General features: G+C 36.4%; 1 protein-coding gene across 1 annotated transcript; it reads left to right on the top strand.

Annotated features, from left to right (window-relative positions):
• Positions 1-2,984: 2,984 nt before the first annotated feature.
• On the top strand, positions 2,985-11,501 carry LOC307000550 (uncharacterized protein; the record flags this gene model as incomplete). The annotated part of the gene is made up of 8 exons (XM_079616192.1): positions 2,985-3,027; positions 3,619-3,930; positions 4,056-4,091; positions 6,762-6,854; positions 6,941-6,997; positions 8,403-8,507; positions 8,593-8,630; positions 11,112-11,501. The coding sequence occupies 8 exons, from the start codon at positions 2,985-2,987 to the stop codon at positions 11,346-11,348; spliced, it is 921 nt and encodes a 306-aa protein (XP_079472318.1). The 3' UTR covers positions 11,349-11,501.
• Between the last annotated feature and the right edge of the window lie 180 nt (positions 11,502-11,681).

Below are 11,681 nucleotides of genomic sequence, written 5' to 3'. Positions count from 1 at the left end.
CTTAGCAAGGAGATTGTCACTGCATCAGCAATTACAGTTACTGCTTTTAAATAAAGCAACCGGCAGCATAACATCAGTTTAACTCTGCTCAGTGTTGCCAGACGTACGATAATTATCGTATTTGTACGATAATTTTGACCTCTGTACGATGTACGATCAATAATTTAAAAAATCCCATAATGTACGATAATTTCAGAATTGCCCGCAAATTAGTTAAAATCTCCCGAAATCTAGATCGAGCAAGCAAGAGCGCGCATGTGTAGCGCGCGCACAGCAGAGAAAGGGAGCGAGAGCGAGAGACCTTGCGTGTGTGCTAGTGTGCGTGTGTGCCTCACGAAGCGCATGTAAGGACCTATTTTTTTTACAGTCTATGGTAAGGACCCAACCAAGCAAATTATTCAGAGTTCTGCTCATGTTTTCCTTGTGTACATTCATTTTCTTCAAAATACGATAATTTTGAGCTTCTGGTACGATACTTGGACATTTCCAATCTTGCAACACTGACTCTGCTCATCTTTGACTGAAGCACAGGCTCTACTCTCCAGCACAATGGTGACCCACAAAACTAATTAATTCAACTAACATCTCTCCTGTATCATCTTGTGCAAAACACATAAAACACTTCAGTTTAATATTTACTCTCTTAATCAGTTATTGACTTCGCATAACTTTTTTCTATGAACTTTTTCTAATATTTCAGTGAAATTAACTTCTTTTGTATAGTAAATCTGACTGTTAAATTTTACAGAATATTGCTGTTTTTCTTTGATTTTACGGTAATCTACTGGCAGCTGAGTTGCCAGTAAAATGCTGTTTTTCTACAGTTTTATGTCGTAAATTAATTTACAGGTGATTACCGTTAAATTACACTTCACTCTGTTTTTTTTTTTTGACACTTTTTTGACACTTTTTTCCCTTTAAACCCCACTGCAAAATCTTCAGTTTTAAATGAACACTTGTGTGTCCACACTACAGGGTGTTGGAGTAACACTAAAGCAGTGTTGAAGCTAATTATATAATTCAGTGATTAATTAACTGATGATTGAGCATTAGTGATGAACACCTGACAAGGACAGAGGAACAACAAGAAGATAAAAAAGCGAAACACAAGAACTACAACTTACTTCAGCCACAGAAGACATGAAATCTCTGAAGATCTCAGCAGAGAAGGATTGGCAGAGGTTTAGATGTAATTTTATTTTCATTTGATGTTACCATGATGGTGATTAGTGTTTGCTTTAGTTGGGCTCTTGACCATTGACCTTTAAACATTAGTTTTTCTTTGGCTGCGGTAGCTGTGTAGTAAAAATACTTTTGCTATGGCAAAAAAGCTGAAAGAATACAGGATCAGATGACTATGGCTGTTTGTTAATGGTCTCAATCATCAAATAGTGGCCCAATTAACTGATTTAATTTGTTGTCAAATGTTATTATTGATGTTTTGTATTTTTGATTTTGGTGTTATTGTAATTTTACAGAATGAGATTTTTCAGATATTTACTGTTTACAAAATATGAAGTATTTTAAAAGAGTTTATACTAAGAACATTTTGAATTTCCAGATCAGCTTGACACACACACAGACATCAAAAATCGGAGTATGAATCTCAACAATGGTGACAATCATACGTTTTATGCTGCAATGCATGTTGGGTACCAGTATAGTACAAAAAAAATCAGCCATGACTCCCAGCATGCATTGCAGCATGAATAAATTATCCAGCTGAATTGTCTGGTTATTTTCTTTAATTTGTAATTTTTGCTTTTATTTTTGCTGTTGGTTTTGTGTTGACTTTTAGTAGCGTATTCTGTGATGTTCAGATTTTATGTTATCTTTTTTGTTGATTGTCACCATTGTTGAGATTCATTGGCTGATTCTTGATGTCTGTGTGTGTCTAACTGAAACCATAGTTAAACCTTTTTTAATGAATGATGAGTTTAAAAATCTTTCATAACCGATAGCGTAGCACTGCTTGGTCTTCTGTAGTTTCACAGTGTAGTAATCTAAAATTACAGCTTATTAAAAAAAGACACATTTTTGATATGTGATTATCAACTGATTGAGATCAGTGACACAAACATTAAGTGATGACATAATATTCAACCAGCAACACCTGATCTCTTTTTTGTTGGCTTTGCTTCTGTCACAACAATGGTGTCTTCTATACAGTTAAAGCAGCCACATAAAAACTAATGTTAAAGTCAAGGGTCAGGAGCCCAACTAAAGCAAACACTGAACTCCATAATGGTAATGAAACAAAACAACATCTAAACATCTGTTAATTCTCAATAGGAATTTCAGTAGACGTATGAAAAAATAAATTAAGTCAATCTGGTTAATAATAAGTGAAGCTGGTAATGCTATTTTTTAGAGTTGTTTAATCCTTCTCTGCTGAGATCTTCAGAGATTTAATGTCTTCTGTGTCTGAAGTAAGTTGTAGTTCTTGTGTTTCACTTTTTTTATCTTCTTGTTGTTCCTCTGTCCTTGTCAGGTGTTCATCACTAATGCTCAATCATCAGTTAATTAATCACTGAATTATATAATTAACTTCAACACTGCTTCAGTGTTACTCCAACACCTTGTAGTGTGGACACACAAGTTTTCATTTAAAACTGAAGATCTTGCAGTGGGGTTTAAAGGTTTAAATGTGTCAATTAAAAAAAAACAGAGTGAAGTGTAATTTAACGGTAATCAATTGTAAATTAATTTACGGCATAAAACTGTAGAAAAACAGCATTTTACTGGCATCCCAGCTGCCAGTAGATTACCGTAAAATCAAGGAAAAACAGCAATATTATGTCAGATTTACAATACAAAAGAAGTTAATTTCACTGAAATACTAGTACAAGTTCACAGAAAAAAGTTATGCGAAGTCAATAACTGATAAAGAGAGTAAATATTAAACTGAAGTGTTTATGTGTTTTGCACAAGATGATACAGGAGAGATCTTTTAGTTTAATTAATGAGTTTTGTGGGTCACCATTATGCTGGAGAGTAAAGCCTGTGATTCAGTCAAAGATGAGCAGAGTAACACTGATATTATGAACTGTTTGAAGCAATCGGTTTCCCAAAAAAAACGAGTTACCTTCCATTGTATTTTTATAGTAACAAACTGTAAAAAAGGAGAGCTGTATAATAACGGTAGTTGCCACAGCTGCCAGTAGATTACTGTTATTTTACAGCGCAATTTTTTATAGTGTACGATTATCAACATTTTCAGTGTAATCTAAAGGATTTCTTATAAGCTGTTCTGATAGATAATGTGATTTGGTCATTTTTGTCATATTTCATTGATTCCACTGCAAATGCAATTGCTTGTAAAAAAAAAATGAATACACATTATTTTGTTTAATGATAGGCGCTAGTGCAATGCTAGAAAGTCAATGAGTCGACAAAATAAAGTATTTGTACAAATAACTATCAAATGTGACAGTTTTATCAAAGATCAGAATAATTATTTTTTATCTCTATATTGTGTCCCTACAACAGCACACATATGCCACATGTTATATGCACTGATCTTCATCAAAATAATTCAGTATTAAAATATCAGGCATAAAACTGAGAATGACATCTCCCTGGTGTATGGCATGTTATGTGGTTTATTGCATTCAGCAGGAATTGGGATTTCACCAACAGATGGAACTGAGTTACATGGACACAGTGGGAAACACATCATCATTTCTTGTTCTCATACATGGGCTTCAAACAACAAAAAGTATTTCTGCAGAGATCCATGTAAAGACAGAGATATTTTAGTTAAATCTGACCGATCACCTAAAGGGAGATACACACTAGAGGATTCTGGGACAGGAACGTTCACCGTGACCATCACTGATCTACAGGAGTCCGACTCTGGGATTTACTGGTGTGGAGTGCAGAGAACTGGACCAGACACATTTCAGAAAGTCCATCTAACAGTATCTAAAGGTTAAAATTATGTATTGTATTTTGTGTAGATTTACTGAAGTGTAAAATAACTATTAATAACTAATAACTATCACACACTTTCACAAAAAAAACCCGGAAAAACTGAAACATGTCTCCTAAACCAGGGGCAAGTTTGGATTCTGAAACCACCATACCTACAGGTTAGAATGATGTGGTGTAAATTTACTGAAGTGAAAAATACTCATCTACACGTAAATAACTTGTACACATACACAAACATAAGCAAACTAACATAATACAGTGCTATGCATAAGTTTAGACACCCATGCTAAAGTTGACTAAAAAGAGGAATAAAAAATCATATTTTGGAAATTGAACTTAATGCCTTAATTTAAAAAAATAGGAAAAATCCAACCTTTAAGGACACCAATTTTCTTTGTGAATGAATAATGTATCCTAAATAAATAAATGTTCTTCCTTAAAATACAGGGTGCATAAGTTTGGACACCGCTATGTTAAATTCCCATAGAGCAGTGGTTCTCAATTCCAGTCCTCGCGCCCCACTGCTCTGAACATTTTGTATGTCTCCCTTATTTAACACACCTGAATCAGATCATCAGCTCGTTGGAGAGACTCCACGCAGCAAAATCCCCAGAGTTAAATTAACTCTGCTCAGATAACATTTGGTCCCTCTTTACAGAGTTAAAATAACTCTGAATCAGAGTTAAAGTTAATGAGATACTTAAGTGATTAATTAAGTGATGATTGGGCATTAATGATGAACACCTGCTGTCAACAAGCAGAATCACTGAAGGAAAGAGAAACTCAAGAACTACAACTGACTTCCAGCCACAGCAAGATCTCAGGAGAGGAGGATTAAACAACTCCACAAACAGCATTACCAACCTCACTTATTACTAACCAGACTGACTTTATTTCTGTCAGACGTCTACAGAAGGTCTTAGTGAGAATTAACAGAGGTGTAGATGTTGAGGATTTATTGAATTTTTTTGGTTACCATTCTGGAGACCAGTGTTTCCTTTAGTTGGGCAGTTTTACTCTTTATTTATTTTGTGTGAGTTTGTGGTTTTTGTAACTGGTTTTACCAAAACATGTAAATTGTTACAAAGAATGCCAGGAACAAAGGCAAAAAGTTTTCAACAACAAAAAGTAGAATGTGTTTATCTCATCACTGTCCAACAGTGGTTATTTGATGTTAATAGATTATATTCACTAACAATACTCCCTTACCACAGCTCGGACAATCTGAATTTAGAGTTTTAAAATGCATTAAGGGATTATTTTTTTTTTTTAGACAGACATCAAGAATCAGCATATGAATCTCAGCAATGGTGGCATGTTTCATTCCGCAGTGCATGCTGGGAGCCACAATAGTATAAAACTCACGGCTCCCAGGATGCATTGCAGCATGAAACATGTCACCATTGTTGAGATTCATATGCTGATTCTTGACATCTGTGTCTTACAAGAAAAAAAAATCCCTAAGAAGTGTTTTAAAAATTCTAAATTCAGATCATCTAATCTGCAGCGAGTTTCATTCTGAAAATAATCTACTAATATCCGAAAAACACTTTTGGACAGTGATGAGAGAAGTGCATAACTCTACTTTTTACAATTGAAAACTATATCACCTGATCATCTTTGTTTCTGGCTTTCTTTGTAACAATTTACATGTTTTGGTAAAACCAGTTACAAAAACCACAAACTCACACAAAAAAAATAAAGAGTAAAACTGCCCAACTAAAGGAAACACTGGTCTCCAGAATGGTAACCAAAAAAATTCAATAAATCCTCAACATCTACACCTCTGTTAATTCCTTCTGTAGACGTATGACAGAAATAAAGTCAGTCTGGTTAGTAATAAGTGAGGTTGGTAATGCTGTTTGTGGAGTTATTTAATCCTCCTCTCCTGAGATCTTGCTGTGGCTGGAAGTCAGTTGTAGTTCTTGAGTGTCTCTTTCCTTCAGTGATTCTGCTTGTTGACAGCAGGTGTTCATCATTAATGCCCAATCATCACTTAATTAATCACTTAAGTATCTCATTAACTTTAACTCTGATTCAGAGTTATTTTAACTCTCTGTAGAGAGGGACCAAATGTTATCTGAGCAGAGTTAATTTAACTCTGGGGATTTTGCTGCGTGGAGTCTCTCCAACGAGCTGATGATCTGATTCAGGTGTGTTAAATAAGGGAGACATACAAAATGTTCAGAGCAGTGGGGCGCGAGGACTGGAATTGAGAACCACTGCCATAGAGGCAGGCAGATTTATATTTTTAAAGGCCAGTTACTTCATGGATCCAGGATACTCTGCATCCTGATAAAGTTCCCTTGGCCTTTGGGATTAAAATATCCCCACATCATCACATAGCCTTCACCATACCTAGAGATTTGCATGGTTTTATTTCAGTTAGCCTAATAGCTGGTTTGATTTGCATTGAGAGATGATCTTATGGAAAGTACTCCATGCCAATCTCTAGATATGGTGAAGGCTATGTGATGATGTGGGGCCATTTTAATCCCAAAGGCCAAGGGAACTTTATCAGGATGCAGAGTATCCTGGATCCATGAAGTAACTGGCCTTTAAAAATATAAATCTGCCTGCCTCTATGGGAATTTAACATAGGGGTGTCCAAACTTATGCACCCTGTATTTTAAGGAAGAACATTTATTTATTTACGATACATTATTCATTCACAAAGAAAATTGGTGTCCTTAAAGGTTGAATTTTTCCTATTTTTTTAAATTAAGGCATTAAGTTCAATTTCCAAAATATGATTTTTTATTCCTCTTTTTAGTCAACTTTAGCATTGGTGTCTAAACTTATGCATAGCACTGTATCTCCTAAACCAGAGGCAAGTTTGGATTCTCAATCCACCGTAACAATGAGTTCATTCCTGACATCTCAATCCCCTGATGACATCATGACCAACACATCTTCAACAGGTAACACTGAGATAATCACGATGTGTATTTATCGATTTATCTGAACATATCGGGGTATGATGTTGTTCCTCTTTTTACATTTAAAGAATTTCAAAGTCCTGTTGTTTCATCTACACCAGCAGTTTATGCAAGCACACAATCTGGTGAGTCACTCTCTTATTTACTATACAATGTGCTTGACAAGACAATCATGTCTACCCCAGAATACACACAAAACCCAGCATTTAACACACAAAACCATATACACAGGTTTTGTTTCGACAATCACGTGACGTTAAAGCAGGCGTGTTCATTCCTGCTCCTGATTGGCCACTGTCCTGCAGAGTTCAGCGGCAACTTTCCTCAACACACCTTCCGATCACGACAGTGGAAACACGGCTAGTGGCATAAACAATGTTAATCTGTAATGATTCAATCAATGCAATGACACATAAAAGGAACGAGGTCGCTGAGATTGGAGTTGATCGATTTGCCCTGAGTTCACAGGTCGAATGTCTGACTTCAAGTGGCATTTCGGGCGTTATATCGAAGTAGGAGATGGGAAAAATCAGAAATGCAAGTTGTCTGGAACCGTAGCATGAGACCAGAGAATGTCTAATATGGGGAGAACTGCCACTCTCAGTAAACTTCCGGCTTCTGAACTGGTTGCAGTTCCACTCTGGTTCCATATGAGGGCGCTCACAGGACAAGTGCAGAATGAATGGAGGTCTATGGAGCTATACCCCTCAAAATCCACTTTTCTCAGGATATAATTTTTTTGCCTAGTAATTTGAATGTTGTATTTGAAAGGAGATGCAAAGAAATTACACATTGATGGGTGTTAGATTTTTTTAGAGTCACCTATTTGCTTTAAAATGTCAATGACGTCATACACATCGTACGACCAGAGATACTGCTTTACGGCAATCCTTCAGTCACTTAATTTGGTATCTGCACTCTGCGCTTTCTTTTCTCTCGAGGCATCGACAACACCGCTGACACAGCTAAACACAACACAGCGGACACAGGTAAACACACAACACACTGACACAGGTAAACACACGTGCTAGAAGAGTTTTTGCTTGAGACATTCTGGTCCCGCTTCGGATGCCACGATGCCATCAAGCGGTATCTCTGGTCGTAATCAGTCGTTCACTGACCAATCAGCGTTCATTAGCAGAAAGCTAGCGTGTTATGGGCAACAACAACTCAACCTGTAAGAAATCGAAAGGACATTGTTCATGCAACTTTCGAACCTATAACCCATGTTGAACTTGCAAAACCTACAATCAAATCTGAGATTTCTCAATGGCAATCGGGTGAAAGAGACAAATTTAGTCGTTTAGCTCCATAGACTCCCATTAATTTTGCACTCTGGTGGAACTACAACCAAAATTCGGTACAATAGGACTTAATAGGGAGTGGCCAGGCTCTCCGTAGACGGGCTCTGCTAAGAACCTGCTAGCTGGTTCAGGTGTGTTTAATTGGAAACTCTGCAGGATAGTGACCCTCAAGGAGCAGTATTGGACACGTCTGGCTCAGTTTACACACACTGTCTCTGTGTTTTAGGTTCTCTGATGTTCACAGCCGTCACTCTGTCTGTGATGGTGATTATATCTGGGGTGGTTCTCTGTATATGGAAAAAGCACATAAGAAAGTCACACAGTTCCAATGGTAAGTACAAATAAACTGAATTTTTCTTAAACACAATCTAGCCTATTATCTATCTACTAAAGTGTTTCCCTGTTTCCAATTTAAGTTGATGCTAAAATCCAAGGCACCCCATGTCCCACAGAGGTAAGGCAGAAACATGTTTATAGCTTTTATGTGCATTTACAATAGTTTGGGTGTTTTTTTCTTTTCTTTTCTTATATGATTCTTTGAAAAGCACACGCACTTAGAAATTCTCTCATTTTGAAATGATGTGCTTCATCCAAACACCGTAAAGGCATTCCATTGCACAAAGCTCAGAAAATTAAATATAGCACGAGAAATCAAAATAGCAGTGCAACCATCAGCTTTTTAATTGGCTGTCAACAATTCTATGTAATGCTAGCAAACCCATCCTTGCAAACAAGTTTTTCATCATGCAATGTGGAAGTGTTGATTCATTGTTGCATTTTATTTGAATAAAAGTGAATGTTTACCAACAGTGTTACAAATTAACTCCTTGCATGAGTTCTGTCATGTTCATGTGATTCACACATTTGGGCAAAAAGAGTTGGATTTTCACTAGTTTCCAAGTTGGAAATCCAACTTGAAGTATCGTTCAATTCTATTGCACAATTTAGACCAGCGACAAGCCAGAAAATTGAATTTATTAAGTCAGATCAAGTATAAAAAGTTATTTAAACTAATGACTAGGGTGACCACCCGTCCCGCTTTGCGTTGTACCGCACAGCATTTTCACCCCTTGTCCCGCACGTCGCATATTGAGAAAATGTCCCGCATTTCCATCAGTCTGTTGGTTTTTAATGATCATATTAAGAAAACGTGCATGCGATCTTTTGCCTTTTTAAGAAAGCATTTTATTTATTCTTTTTGTGCCGTAGTTTTTCACCTATATTTAACAGCGCTTCGTCAGAAGTGCAAATAGAGAGCCTAAGTCCCGCCCCTCCGCTTCCGGCTCATGGGACCTTATTTCGGAAAAAATATGTATGGAAGTCAATGGCGAGAGATAACTTATCTTTTTATTCCGTCTGAACTGTCCCCTGAACTACACATATGATGTTTGTCAATTTAAAAGGTAAATATGAAAGTCAAGAAAGTCGCAGTTTGTCATAAAACAGAAGAGTAACGTTTAGTTGTATGTGAAAATCGCTCGATGAACTACATCTCTCGTCTCGCACTATGTAGCCTACGTCACAAGATCCGTTGCTCGTATGTGTGTATTCTGGCTCAAAACACGAGTCAGGCATGACGGCGTAACGTTAGGATTATAATGTAAGACTATAGAAAAAATGACAGACGTTAGCTTCAGTAAAGTTAGCTTCATTCATTGAGAGAAAAGGTATGACGTCGCATGTGCGCCTTCTGGGTTTGTAGTCTTTGTAATTACGTATTTTCACAGTCTTATACCTCAACAGTTTTACATCAAACTGCGACTTTCTTGACTTTAAAATGTATCTTTTAAATTGACAAACATCATATGTGTAATTCAGGGCACAATTCAAACGAGATCAAAATATTTGTTGTCTCTCGCCATTGACTACCATACAATATTTTTCCGAAATAAGGTCCCATGGTGGTCGACCGGAAGGGGAGGGACTTAGGCTCTCTATACAACAGCCGTTTTTAAAATCCTATCCAATGGTTGAAATGAAAGGAGTAAACATGGTCACTAGTAGGTTGTGTCGGCTGTCAATCAAAATGTGGAGCGGTGATTCGTTCCATGTGTTCCCTTGTCAGAAAACAAATGGATAATTCGGTAAATTAAAATGTGAATTTAACATTTAGAACTAGAACTTATTGCCTGTTGTGGTTGTTCTAATTCACATCCTTTCTAAAAATATAAAAGTTTTTGGTTTAATAGATTCTTAATATATAAGACTGTCAATTAACAAATTTTATGTTGTTTTTTATTTTATTTGATCTTTATTTATTTTGTTGGATTTTAGTTGGACTTGGTCAGAACTGTTTCAAAAATAATTATCTGCATGATGCCTGCTGCCTTTGGGCTCAGTGATGTTGAACTTAAATGACATGTAAAATAAAGTGTTATGTTAGGCTACATTGTAATGTAATGGTGTTTTCTGGAAGGGACTAAAGAACAAAGTATTTTAATCAGCTGAAAGGCAGAATAAAAATGTTTTTTATTAAGTTAGATAGACATTATATAACAGTTTCAGGTTATTTTTTAGTGTTGGTAACATGTCCCACATTGTCCCACACAAACTTAGTAATCGTCCCACATTTGGTTTGTTTGATGGTGGTCACCCTACTAATGACACGCATGTGCACTTTTTCCAGTGTACAAGCAACTCCAAATTGAAAGGAACACATGATCTCAATGTAATGAGGGAATATACAGATACTGCCCTCTAGTGGACATTTGTGTATCATATTTATTTACTGATATATACTGTGGTGTACTGACTTAATATATTTAAATAGTTAAAAAAATATCACTCGTTGTGTCATTTGACTGTACAGTGTTTAAATTAATGTATTAAATTAATGTACAATGAAATGTCCCGATATTCTCATATCTGTAATACAAAAAAAGTAATATGTTTGTTTCTTTATTCACATTATAATAAATCATCACTGAATCCACAGACTGCTGGTGATTATGAGGAGATCACAAACATCACCATTTCTTCTACTGTCAATCAAATTCCTGCAGCCAATCAAATCCAAGATCCTCCCCTATACTCCACCATCACCACAGAGACCAGCTGCAAACAAACCCCAAAGCCCAGTTCTGATTGGGTAGAGTCAGTTTCATATGCAGCCATTAGCATACATGCTAAAGATTGCGGATCACGCACAACTATTGGGCCAGAAACAAAGTAACCTATGACACGGTGAATTTTCCAAAACCTACTCTTCAACATGCTCATATCAGCATCATAGACTGTTAAATGTGTGTTTGCTGTAAAAAGTTGAAGTTTCATGTCTTAACATGGTTTTGTCATTGTGTAATAAAATATACCTTTGGGTTGTTGGACTGCTGAATGTCTTATTCAAACAATAAGGATTAGTATGTACTCGTGTACGCTCTTCAGGCGTTCCCAATATCCAAAAAAACTTTTTTAAATTACAAAGCAAGCACCAAGACATAATGAACCTGTGTGCAAAATGGTTAACATGCACACATGAAGTGTGAAAACAAGAGGAAGACATGTC

The sequence above is a fragment of the Phoxinus phoxinus genome, assembly GCF_949152265.1.
Source record: "Phoxinus phoxinus genome assembly, chromosome: 6".
Lineage (NCBI taxonomy): Eukaryota > Metazoa > Chordata > Actinopteri > Cypriniformes > Leuciscidae > Phoxinus > Phoxinus phoxinus.
This window is presented reverse-complemented; position numbering and strand designations above follow the sequence as displayed.